Raw genomic sequence first — 12,525 nt, forward strand, 5'->3', positions numbered from 1 at the left:
GGGCATGGAAGGCTTCCCTTAGGGGTTGTTATCCTTGTGCCTTGTTGCTTTTGCTGGTTGTTGGTACGGAAACGCTTATTACATCTATTTGAATAGAACTTTTGGCTTCTTCTCTGTGCCCCTTTGGCCGCAAGTACTTGAAATCTTTGCTGCTTGATATCATTTAATTACGTAATTTCGTAATTTCAATTAAACTTTAATTTTTGTGTGGGAACATTTTCCTTTTAGATGATAAGTTATTTGAAACATTGTGTATATGGATTTGATTTGAGTTTTATTTATTACTTTTTTATTAATTTTATTGTGTACAAAAATAAAATTATTTACAACAAAGAAAATTTAGGTTCAAATCAATTTTATTTTACATAGGTTAAATGATTTTTAAATTCTTTTTTTTATTATTTAAATAAAATTGTTTACACGAAATAATTATATTTATATATTTATGATCATTATTTTTGTTGGTTTATATTTTTAATCTAATTATACATAATATTTTATATTACAATTATTAATTATAAATAAATATATATATACATTTTTTTAAATTTTTATTTTTACTAATTTTCTTTAATCTCTTTTCTGAAATTTCTTCAACTTCAGGTAGTTTTCTCTGCACTTACCTTTCCTTTGTCAAGCAAGTGAGTTGGAAATGGATTACGTCTGTGGCTTAAGGTTGCTCAGGGGCTTTTGTCTGGTTTAGGGTTTGTTGGGTGCTTAGACCCTTCACACCTTGGCGCAGCCTGTTTTTAATTACGCTCAGAAAATGTCGCACTAATTCGTTAGGGTTTTTCGCTGTGTTCGTTTTGTGTTTTAGTTAACGCTTTGTCGTTATGCAAATTGCCAACTGGTAAACCACTAATAAATATGGATGCTCAATGCACGCTTGACCCCCAAAAACAATGCTGAAGGGTTGGACCCACAGCCTGACCAACGGTCAGTGGTCAGTGGTCAGTGGTCAGCGGGAGTGGAAGCGGAAGCAAAGGGTCGTCGACAGTGGCCAGAGCTTATTAGTCGCGATTATCTCTTCCAGTTCAATGGGTTTCATGCAGCGAAATATTACCAAAAGCAGATTTACATATCCATTTGCTTATTTAAACAAATTATTTTGAAATGGAATCGGAAAACAGTTTAACGCAACACAAGATGGCAGTGAGAGAACTATCCGCATTTGTAAATATATCTGCATATATATATATATATATATATATATATATATATATATATATATATATATATATATATATATATATATATATATATATATATATATATATATATATATATATATATATATATATATATATATAATTATGGGATTGGTGTTAGTAGACGTTGAAGAGTAACGTCTCTAACGCTTAGTCCTCTAGGCAAGTCCTTTAATTATATATCATTCTTCTCGCATTGTAATTGGAATAAAAGGAATACAAGTAGAGTTAAATATCAGATATATGATATGATTATCTCTGAAAATACTATTTTTAATATAAAAAGTATTTTTTTTTTCATTATAAAAATATTTATTTTTGTATTTACACTTACTTATGTAGGCTTACAAAACTTTTGCCTTTAAAAACTATTCGTAGGAAAATGTAGAAAATTTCAGTTGTACTTATGCTAAGCATTTATAACTATATACAGAGAGCAAGGAGTTCAGGAAGCTAGAGCTCCTTAGATTTTCACAACTTAAGAGCTATCACACATGTTCGGCTTTGATCGATCTTTGACTAGAACTTGATTGCCAACTATTATATGGAGTTTGTGGATGTGGGATTTAATGGGTCTTTTGGGAAACCAGAGATTCAATATTCCTAGCTTCTCAATTAGTTGAGATTACACAGTTTGGAAGGTGTTCAAAATTATTGAACTATAACTATTTGATATTTTTTGAAAATTGAGAACTTTTTAAAATGTTGTATGGTTTGTTTTAGAATTTTTTTCCTGAATTTTTTTGCAGATATTTGGAATTTTACGAAATTGTTGAGAATTTTTGCGAATCATTCGTGGTTTAGTAGGCCATTTCAGCGCCCCAGGGTCTATAGGGCTTAGCTCCATTGGCTGCGGCATATTGGAGGGCGCTCGCATTGTAATCCTGGCTGCCAGCAACTGGATATTGGGGCGTGGCACTGTAGCTGAGAGTCTCGCTGGGCGGCAGCTCGTTGCGATGGCTGTTCGTCAGCTCAATGTAGGTGGGCACCTGCTGCCCCTGTTGCACCTGTTGCACCGACTGTGGCACCTGTTGCGGCTGCTCGGCATGTGCGCTATGCTCCTGTGTATAATGTTGTTGTTGTTGCTGCTGTTGTTGTTGTTGCTGCTGCTGCTGTTGCTGCTGCTGCTGTTGTTGTTGTGGTTGTTGCTGCTGTTGCTGTGCGGTTGCCTCTGCCGAGTGGCTCTCGCTGACAGGTGCACCACTCGCTGTGGTCGCAACGCTGGAGCGGCTGACATGATGCGGCGAGGCGCCCATATAGCCCCCAGTGCTGGGCACATACGAGGAGCTGGCGGAGGGCGCAACGGCAGCCGTTGCATAGGCTGTCTGATAGGGCGTGGCCGCACAATTGGGCTGATAGGCGGCCACGCCAGAGATCTCGCGCTGCTGGGCAAAGTACTGCAGGTGCGACATCAGGCGAAGCCGCAGTGGATCCTGTATATCCATGCCCTCGATGGTGACCAGGTAGCGTGCCACCTCGGCGGCGCATTCCCTGAACCCAATGGTGTGATAGTCCATGGCCACGCGCTGCGGATCGTAGCTGAGCGAGTCGAGAGCTGCAAATGGGCAGAAGAAGACAAGGCATTAATAAAAAGTCAATAAGCTGCTCTCGGCTCGTGGCAAACGATTCAAAGAGCGATTCCCACGCGCGCGCCTATCAGAAACTAACAACAACAACAACAACAAAAACAAAAAACTACCCCTGAGCCATAGCCTGAATGGGAATTGAGGTTTAGGGTGGGGGGTGGTGAGGTGGGGGTTACGTCGTTTGAATTGCACTTGGTGCCATAAGCGGGTGGCGATGGTGGTGGTGCTTTAGTGGCATTAAGGTGGTGCAGCGGGCTGTGCGCAGCGTGGGAAGCCTCGAGATTCGATATTCACTCGCTTTCCCTATTCAAGTCTCTAAGGTCAACAGGTTAAGCATTGTTTAGCCAGCTTTATGATAATATATGACAAATTATTGGAGAGATTTGATGAGGGAAATCTGAATCTATTGCTATTGGTCCAATTTACTGCGTTCTAATTTGAATTCTTTCTTTTATTTTTTATTAATATGTTTTTTAGGCAAATAAAAAAATAAATAAAAGCAATAAATATATCAGATAAAAAATATGTAGAAAATACATATCTTTATATATGATATGGTTATATAACTGAAAATTGTCTAAAATTATATTATATGCATGGCTTTTGCCAGAATATTATAGTTTGCTTAGAGCCTTTTGAAATCACAAATAAAAGTGTTTTAAATGATATAAAAAAAAGTTTAAATAACCACAAATATTTAGTCATTAGAAAAGGTTCTCTTATTTTTAATGACCGTTTCTATTTAGATATCAAATATGTACCTAGAAATTTTCTAAAAATCTAAATATTAAATATGAGAGAGCTGTTTTGCTTATAGATTTTCAAAATGGTTTCCTGACTATATTTGTATATAAAATTGATATAAAAATCGTAAAAACATTCTTATTGATTTTTAAAGGAGTTACGTGAATAAGGAGTGTCAACTGATCAAGAAATATCATTCACATTTATCGTTTAGATATGTTTCTGAAAATTCAATTTAAATAATAGTGTTCATAGTTTGGGCCAATAAGGCTGCAAATTTGGCATCTGAGTTAGAGGTAGCTTCAATTTCATGATCTTTCTTCTGGTATATATGTTCATAAATACACTTTCTCAGTCTTGATTTCTTAGACTCTCTAAGTTTATATATAGTTCTATAATGTCGTCTTTCATAAAACTCATTTTCACTTTAACATTTTTCAAATTTTGACTGTGCTACGAAGGGCCTTTCCGGTATTTCACTTTATATCTGTCTTCATCTTCCTCCATCTTTGATCTCATACTCACTTTTCGATTGCAAGTTCTTCAAGTGCTCCACAGTTAGCTGCAGTATCTCGGCCTTCTCCAGCTTGGCTGAGCCCTGCTTCTCGTAGGCGGAGGGAACCAGACGCTTCAGCTCGGTCAGCGATGAATTGATGCGATCTCTGCGCTTCTTTTCAATGACGCCGCGACGCTTCTTGCGGCTCATCAGCTGACAGCTTCCACCTTCACCAGGTGAGATTCTAATTATGAATAAGAAAAAAGACAGACAAACTGTTAGTAAATTCACAGAGTTCTATTTCACAAGTCCATCGCGCATACGCACTGTTCTTTGGAAGATTCCTCCGAGTAGAGCTCGTCGCAGTCGCTCTCGGAGAGCGCGCGCTTCAGACTGTTATGCGAATGGTGGCTCTGGTGACTCTGAAGGCTATGATGGCTCTGCAGGCTCTGGTGACTGTGGCTCTGGGGCGGCGGCACCCAGTGACCTTGGGGCGTGGCAGGCATGGCGGCAGCAGCGGCGCCATAGCCCCAGTGATGCAGAGGCGGTGCATTCACGTGCATATTGTGCTCCATTGAATTGAATTGAATTGGAATTCGAATTGGAATCGGAATTGGAATCGGAATTGGAATTGAGTTTTATTTGCTGTTGGCTATTTTGGTCTTTATCTCTGGAATCACTTGGTAACTGCGCTTAGCACTAAAAAACTTGATGCGGCTCGCAGCTATAGTTGTAGTTGTAGTGCGTAGCACGTGACTTATCGTGTGCGCGAACGGCGTTCGACTGATTTGCCAGCACACGACTAGCGGACGTTCAGGCCGCCGTTTGCCCAACCTACTCTCAACCCCTTTTGCCATGCCGCTGCCTGCGGCAGCCAACAGCAGCAGCGGCCCAATAAGATGCCGCAGCAACCACCCCCTTGGCAACGTGAAGCGCAGCGCGTGCCGCACCGGCTGGGGGTAGCTAACGGGCAGTGCCCGTGCTCTATGCTCTATGGCACTACCTCAGCCACCGCCTCTGCTGCTGGCTCTGCCTCTCGCTCTGCCTCTGCCCAGCGATCAGCTTCTGCAAGTGACCAACAAATGAACAAGGAGAAGAGCATACGCTGCGGAAGGAGTGGGGGAGAGAGAGAGAATGAGCACGTTGACTCATTCGCACTTGCAGCATATTGTTAATACCCAGTGCAAGTGATTGGCAATGGGAGTTTAGATAATAAGAGAATGCGGAAGAGAGAACATAGCAGCTTTTAGTTATTGATGTAAATATTTCTAAATGAAATTATATATGTATTTGTATTTATTCAGCTTAAAATTGGCTTAGATAAATAGCGATAGATCGATAAATATCGGTTATCGTTTGAGGCCTCATTTAAATAAAATTTTTTTGGGTTATATTTTTATTATAAGTCTTATATTTGTAGTATAGGTTTTGTAATTATTTTTTAATTAGATCGATAATTATCGTTATACCAATAATTTATTAAACTATAAAGATAAATCTATATATTTATGGAAATTTCTTATTAAGTTAACTATGACATTTATCACTGTATCTTTATTAAAAAGCTTAGCTATCACTCTCTCAAAATGTAATCGATATACATATATCGATTAATAATCTTAGGCGAGCTCCACAGTTACTAGCACAAGGCATTAGTTTTTTTTCCTAAAATCCAATCTAAATGTTTGTATACAGGGTAGCTGCTAGTCGTTCATTTTTCCCACTGAAACACTTCAGTATCTTCTAGCCAAGTGCAATGCAAATGAATAATGTAAATAATTGTTATTAGTTAGTTCTTATGTCATCGAATGTCGATTGTATCAAACAGCAGCAGCAGCAGCAGGAGCAGCAGGATGCGTGGCAGCAACAACAACAACGGCAGCCGCAGCATCGGCGCCGTGGGCGGTGGCCGGCGTCTGCCACAGTTTGTCGCATTGTCTTTTTGGCGGCCACTTGCCAGCGCGTTGACTTGTTGCCTCTGCTGCCGCTGTCTCTGCCTCTGTCACACACACACAACTGGAGCACGCGACCGAACCGCCAGCCCGAACGGCCGCCGGGCTCGTGTGCGGCATGTGGCATGTGGCATGCGGCTCCAACAAGTGCAACGCCGCCCCGTTCCATTTGCTCTCTGTGTGTGGCCCGGCGCCCGCAGTTTGTAGGTCAGTGGTCCAATTTATGATTTCAAGGTTAGTTTGGAGCAGGTGCCGCAACGCCGTTGACCTCTGACCTACTCAATGCCCACAGAAACAACAATCGATTGTTCTCTCAGCCCAAAGGAGGCTGGGCTCAAATTGAATGATAATAAATATTAGATAACAAAATTATCAAAGTGACTTTGAGCTGGATTCGCAATGAAATATTAAAGGAATTTAAAGTGTAAGGAAAAGATATAGAAATAATTAAAAAATAAATTGTATTGAGTAAGTGATAATTGTATAAATTAGTATTATATTTATTATTTAATTATTACTATTTATATTTCTTATTTCTCTTATTATTTTTATACTCAAGGCACATAAAATCCGTCAATTTATAGTTTTTGCTACATTCTTGACATCGGACAATTCAGTGCTTAGTCTCAAGTGGAAATGAATATTTCTTTAATACTGAATACTTAAACAAAAATAAAATAAGCTAAAATATCAAAATTATAGTAAAATATACATGGAAATTGCTCATATTGCTATATCAATTATGTTGTATAGGAGAGATTATGCCAAATTATGCCTCAGGCTTATGCTACATTTTTCTTTGGATACTCCAATAGTAACAAGAAAAGTGGAGCAGCTACTTATAGCCCCCCTTTCAACATCTCTCTTTAATTTGATAGAAAATTACTTCACACTCCAGGCTCTGTTTCGGTAAGCATTTATAATATTTTATATGTTACTTATTTATATGTATTATAAAAAAATAATATATAGTAATTATACATTTTTTTTCCCAAATTTAATATAATAAAATAAATAATAAATGTTAAAATAAATATAAATAAATAAATACTACATACATACTAAACATATATGTATATGTAATACACATTAGCTGCTTGACTTTTTCTAAGTCAACAAAGAGAAAAAACCGATCAAAATTCTTTCAAGCTAAGCACTGTGTGTGGCTCCACAAATCAAATAAAATACAGCCAGACATGCAAGCCATTTAATTTGCAGACAATTTTCAAAGTGTACAGCGCGGCGTATGCTTGATATTAGCTATGATGGAGAAGCAGTAGAAGAGGAAGCACAAGTCTCCACCTCCCACATTATATCGATTTCATTTTGGCAAATAAAAATGATGAAAAGTGCTTTTCGAGCTCGTCGCTCAGGTTCCCAACAACAACAAGAAGCGAAACAAGAAGCAAGTTCATATGAGAGTTGTAATTGTTGTTAGCGGCGCGTGGGACAATGCCAACAAAAACAAGAGACGAATAGTTGTTGGCAACAACTCACCCTTAAGGCTGGTTCCAGCCAGCCGAGCTACCACCACAGCGAGCCGCAGTGAGTGAAAAATGGCTCGTGGGAAAGCCAAAGGTTCGACGATTCTCACGCATGTTCAGCACGTGCGGGTCGTGCGACCATCTACAACAACAACAAGAATGAAACAACAACACGGGTAAGAAAAGCGCAGAGCAAATCGTTTGAAGTGCATTTAATGCACGTCGAGCGATACGAGCGTCGCTTTTGTTGTGCTACGATTTTCCATACACTAACCAAAGCGATATTCACGATCTGTTATAAAACAGGTATGTGGTGAAGTCAAGGTGCTAAGGTGTATGTTAATATATAATCTAAAAGCCTCTCTCTCTCTCTGCCTCTCTATCTCTCTTTTTCTTTCTCTCTTTCTCTCTCTCTCTCTCTCTCTCTCTTAGATTCTCAAGTGAAACAAGTAAAATATATTCCATATACAAAACTTTTCGAAAAGAACACACCCAGCAGTTGTTAGGGCATTCAAACTTCGCCTCGACGAATTCCCATTTTGCTTAATGGCATTTTTTTTGTAATTGTAATCGTAATTCTAACCAATTTTTATATAATAAAAAAATAATGAAAATTGGCTAGCGATTATAATCGAGCGTAGTAAATGAATTTTAAAATGCCGCGGACAGAGCTGAAACATTTTAGACCAAATATAGCTCGAACTAATTGTGAAATGTGGAGAAAAATGTGTGAGCTTTGTTGTTGTTGTACTACTTCATCTTCAATTCTCCGTTTGTTAAACAATAACACATTCAAAACTCTTTGCTTCAATATATGTAGTTCGTATAATTTTCGAAAAACAATTGGAAACTCTGTGAGGGACAGGAAAAAATCCATTTTAGGCAAATTTCTGCTAACATTTTTCCAGCTTTAGAAACTCTTAAGGCATTGATTATAGTTGTTGTTGTTGTTGTAGTTACTGCTGATTTGCTGCTGCTGCTGTTGCTTCTTCTTCGGCTTTTGGCTGCTTTGTAGTAAATTTTGCGCCTCGTCCGCATCATCGATCCAAGTTTCCAGGGTGCAGGCGCTGGAATGATGACTCGATCTCTGGGAATGATTTGAGCTGCTCAGCCGTTTGCCACTGGGCAGCGCCTGCAGCTGCCGCCAACGGCTGTCGAAGTTGGCCCAATGCTGACGCAGATCGAAAGGCTGCTCCACATCCTGCTCCTCCTCCAGGGAGTTGCCATTGATGTCCCACTTGACAATGGGATAGTCGTCGTGCGGCGGCTGCTCTCTGATTATCAAATTGTGATACTGCCCATCGAACTGGGAGCCCAAACTGAAGCTGAAGCCGCGCTGCTCCTGCTCCCGATCCCGCTGCAGATCGAGACTGGAATTTGAGGGCGTGTGCCGCAGATAGCGCACGTTCTCCTTGTAGTGCATCAAGTCGAATTGTATATCTAGATGTGAAGGCTCTTCCTCCAGCTGCTCCACGAATTCCTCGTCGGCATCTTCACACTGGGATTGGACGGATCTGTGTGGTTGATTATTGTGGTACGCGTATTGCTTATCATTCAGGGCAACTGGATTGCAGTTGCAGCCCATTGGCTCCTCCTTCTGCTGCTGCTCTCGCTCCTTCGCCGCCTCCGCCTCCTCCTCCTCCTCCTCATCCTCGTCCTGCTCCTCATCCTCCAGGCGCTGCACAAATAGTTGCTTTGATGTCGATATTTTGCGCAGCAGCTGCATAAAAATAAAACTCAATGTTAATGCGCATCAGGCGTAGCTTTAGGCTCGTTCCTATTCTGGGTGCTGCTATTACTGGTGTTACTGGCGCTATTACAGCTATCGTAGCCCCACCAAAAGGTCAGCGCCACACGCAGCCATCGATTTTTATACGCTATACTCATTCAGCCAAATGTTTGTGGGGTATTTGGGGTTTGGGCAAACGCTTGTGTAGGGGAAGGTTGGTGCTGCCAGTTGCTATAGGGAGTCTAAGGAGTCCTAAAGACAGCAAATTGTAGATATATGTATATGTACTACCTAACAGTCCATCTGTATATATCTTCATCTATAATTTTTTTTATACTTTTAAAATTAGTTTGACAACTTTTCTCTCTGTTTCCCATTCGCATAGATTTTATTATATTCAAGAAACAGCAGGATCAGCAAATGCCAGTTGGTACATACATATACATATCACTCTCTACATGTCCGAATACTATAAGAAATAAACAATAAACAAGGCACAGTAAATACTTTAATTATTCATTAACTTTTTGCAGAGACTTGAAGTATTTGTACAGTAGAGTCCGGCTATAGCGACGCGTAAGGGACTGACGTTCTTACTTCACTATACCCGGAAGACGAAAAGGACGTCTTTTCTATGAGGAATTGTCAAAACATCGTATTTGCGTCACAGTAATCGGACAAACACTATATGCGTAGTCGTTATAACTGGATTCTACTGTATATTATATTACTAGAAACTACAATAACTTTTATTTTACTTCCTTCAATTCACTTAGTTAACTGTTTAATCCGACATATTCAGGGTATCTACTAGTCAGTCATTAAACTTTAGTCACTTTTGTTCGTGGCTTTTTCGTATTATATTGATTGGGCACAGGGACCCACCCACGACCGCATAGGCTCACCTTGAGACAGGACTTCTTGGTGCGCCTCAGCAAATGGGACATGACAGCGTTCAGAGTGTGTCTATTGTGGTTGTTGTTGTTGTAGAAGTTGTTGTTGCTGTTGTTAATGTTGTTGTTGCTATTGTTTAATGTGAAACAGACTTGAGCCACGCGACATTTTGATTGTTGCGGCTGCTGCTCCTGCTGCTGTTCCTGCTCCTGCTGCTGCGGCTGCGGCTGCTGCAGTTCGTCGGCAAATCCAAACTGAAATTGGAAATAGAAACGTTATAGAAACGCTTGCGTTTAACCCTCTCCCGGCTAGGCGTTATGGCTGAGCTCAGTCGAGCGGTTCGGCGGCGGTCGCAGGTGGACGTGAGCAGCTCGCTCGTGTTTGCCGCATGACTCATAGAGCAGCAGGAATTGCAAGTGCCAAAACGAGCTAAACACACACGCAGACAGGCACACACATACACTCACATCGACAGCTGAGAGCCGAAGGCTTTTGTCGGCACCGGCGCAGTAAACATAATCTCTATATATGTATACAAGGCGCCATCGCCTACATTGTTTGAGTGCAGATTTCTGGTATTTGAGGCCCATTTCGAGTGGACCCTCGAGTGCAAATGGCGTCAACGGGCAGCCAAATGCGCTAATGTGCTAATGCGTCAGACTCAACCCGACTGAGCCCCTTTCCCCTCGGAACCCCTGAGCCTGGAAGCCTCGGAGTCACCACTTGAGCGGGCTAGCCTTGGGTGCGTGCTTTCATTGTGGCCTGGCGCCAATTTGTAGCCATAAATTACTTTGTCCTGATTTCTTTTTGTTTTTTAGAGCACTCCCAGCGCAGCAGCGGAAGAAGCAGAATTTGAATAGCCAAGCAAATTAGAGTTGGCGAAATGCTCTATCAAAATTTGGATACTATTGTAAAAGATTTAAGTTAAAACATATAAACATTAATTTTTTTTTTTTTTTATGTAAGAGCTTTATTTATTCTATATATAATAAACATATATTTCTAAAAAATGTATAAGCTTAAATTATTTGAATAAAGTTTTTAGAAACTCTTCAGAAGAGGACAATATATACGAACAACTGTGGCAAAATATATTAGTAGTAGTAAAAAATATAGTAGTAGTAGTAGTAGTAGTACAAACACTTAAAAAACTCAATATTTTAAACATAATTTTAAGCAAATATTAAGGCTAACATACATATATTGTTTTTACTTTAGATGTTGAACTACTGACTCTAAGTTCTTTTGTCCAACATTTGGTAGTGCTCAGATGCATTACTATTTTTATGACTAATACTAAATATATATATAGGAGTATCGTTAGTATATATTCATTGCATATAATATTAAAAAGTTGGTAGAAACTGTCTCTTTATACACGATTTATTAAAAAGAAGTTTTTTTTTTTTAGTCAATAGTCGAAGTTCTAAAAGATCTTAAACAAACAATATTATATACACATTGAAAATAAAATAATGAATTTTCTTTCTAATTTATGCAGTCACATAAATTGTTCTGTAATTAACATAATTTTCAACTAATTTGCTTGACATTGGAACTGTGGGAACTGCGCTATCTGTAGGATGTTTTTTGATGCGACTGCAGCGAAATAATTAATGACATTTACATTTAAATTTCGTGGGCTTATTTACAAAATGATTTAAATGCAATTTAAGTGTTAAATGTAAAAAACGAGTTTTTCAATTCAACTATGGTTGAAATTTCAATTGAGAAAGAGAGAGAGGAGGTAGATACAGCAGAGAGAGAGAGAGAGAGAGATAGAGAGCACTTGAATGAAACTTGAATTTGAAGCACTTTGCGGCTTGTCCGACAATTTGTCACATCACTCAAAGTGAAGTGCGCGGCAAGAGCAGGACATGGCAGGACATGGAAGGATCTGGGCGAGGACATCGTCCGGAGCTGAAAACTCAAAATGAATGAATGATGACACACGCAGCTAATTGTGCTGGGCAGCAACAAAAATGATATTTGATTGAATTTGAAGTTAGAAAAAGGGATATACATCGACATACGTACATACATACATATATATGTGGGTTATAGCTACGAGTATAATTTACAGTTGGAGCGTGACTGGATAGATTTTTGAGTACTACGATCGACAGACAATCGCTCATATATTGTCTTTTTTGTTTTGTTTTTTTTTTTTTTTGGTTTCTCTCTGTCTCTTTGACAGATGTCAGAGCTCGCTTTTTAGTTGCTGTGCGCCATTGACTAGGTAAAGGGTATATTGATGAGTTGGCCAATTAAGGATTGATCGATAACTTGGCAGACAACTGGCGAATTGGAAATATCGATTTCAAGTGCTTGCTTGATTTTAATTTATAATTGCCAAACAATTTGAGTAGGGGGTGGCTCTCAAGTGTTGCGAGTGCGAGACGAGAGATGGACGAGAGGAGAGACGAGAGGAG

At 39.5% G+C, this 12,525-nt stretch overlaps 2 protein-coding genes across 2 annotated transcripts; both read right to left on the reverse strand.

Annotated features, from left to right (window-relative positions):
* Positions 1-1,407: 1,407 nt before the first annotated feature.
* Positions 1,408-8,122, reverse strand: Hey (Hairy/E(spl)-related with YRPW motif). The gene is made up of 3 exons (XM_018009370.2): positions 4,362-8,122; positions 4,064-4,278; positions 1,408-2,763 (listed from the first exon to the last, which is right to left on the reverse strand). Exons 1-3 carry the CDS (start codon positions 4,607-4,609, stop codon positions 2,009-2,011), a joined length of 1,218 nt encoding a protein of 405 aa, XP_017864859.1. The 5' UTR covers positions 4,610-8,122; the 3' UTR covers positions 1,408-2,008.
* A 149-nt stretch (positions 8,123-8,271) lies between these two features.
* LOC108616256 (uncharacterized) lies at positions 8,272-10,503 on the reverse strand. The gene is made up of 2 exons (XM_018011336.2): positions 10,105-10,503; positions 8,272-9,190 (listed from the first exon to the last, which is right to left on the reverse strand). Exons 1-2 carry the CDS (start codon positions 10,144-10,146, stop codon positions 8,381-8,383), a joined length of 852 nt encoding a protein of 283 aa, XP_017866825.2. The 5' UTR covers positions 10,147-10,503; the 3' UTR covers positions 8,272-8,380.
* Positions 10,504-12,525: the final 2,022 nt, after the last annotated feature.

This window comes from Drosophila arizonae, chromosome 5 (assembly GCF_054131065.1).
Source record: "Drosophila arizonae isolate 15081-1271.41 chromosome 5, UAZ_ARI_1.0, whole genome shotgun sequence".
In the NCBI taxonomy this organism is placed as follows: Eukaryota; Metazoa; Arthropoda; class Insecta; order Diptera; family Drosophilidae; genus Drosophila; species Drosophila arizonae.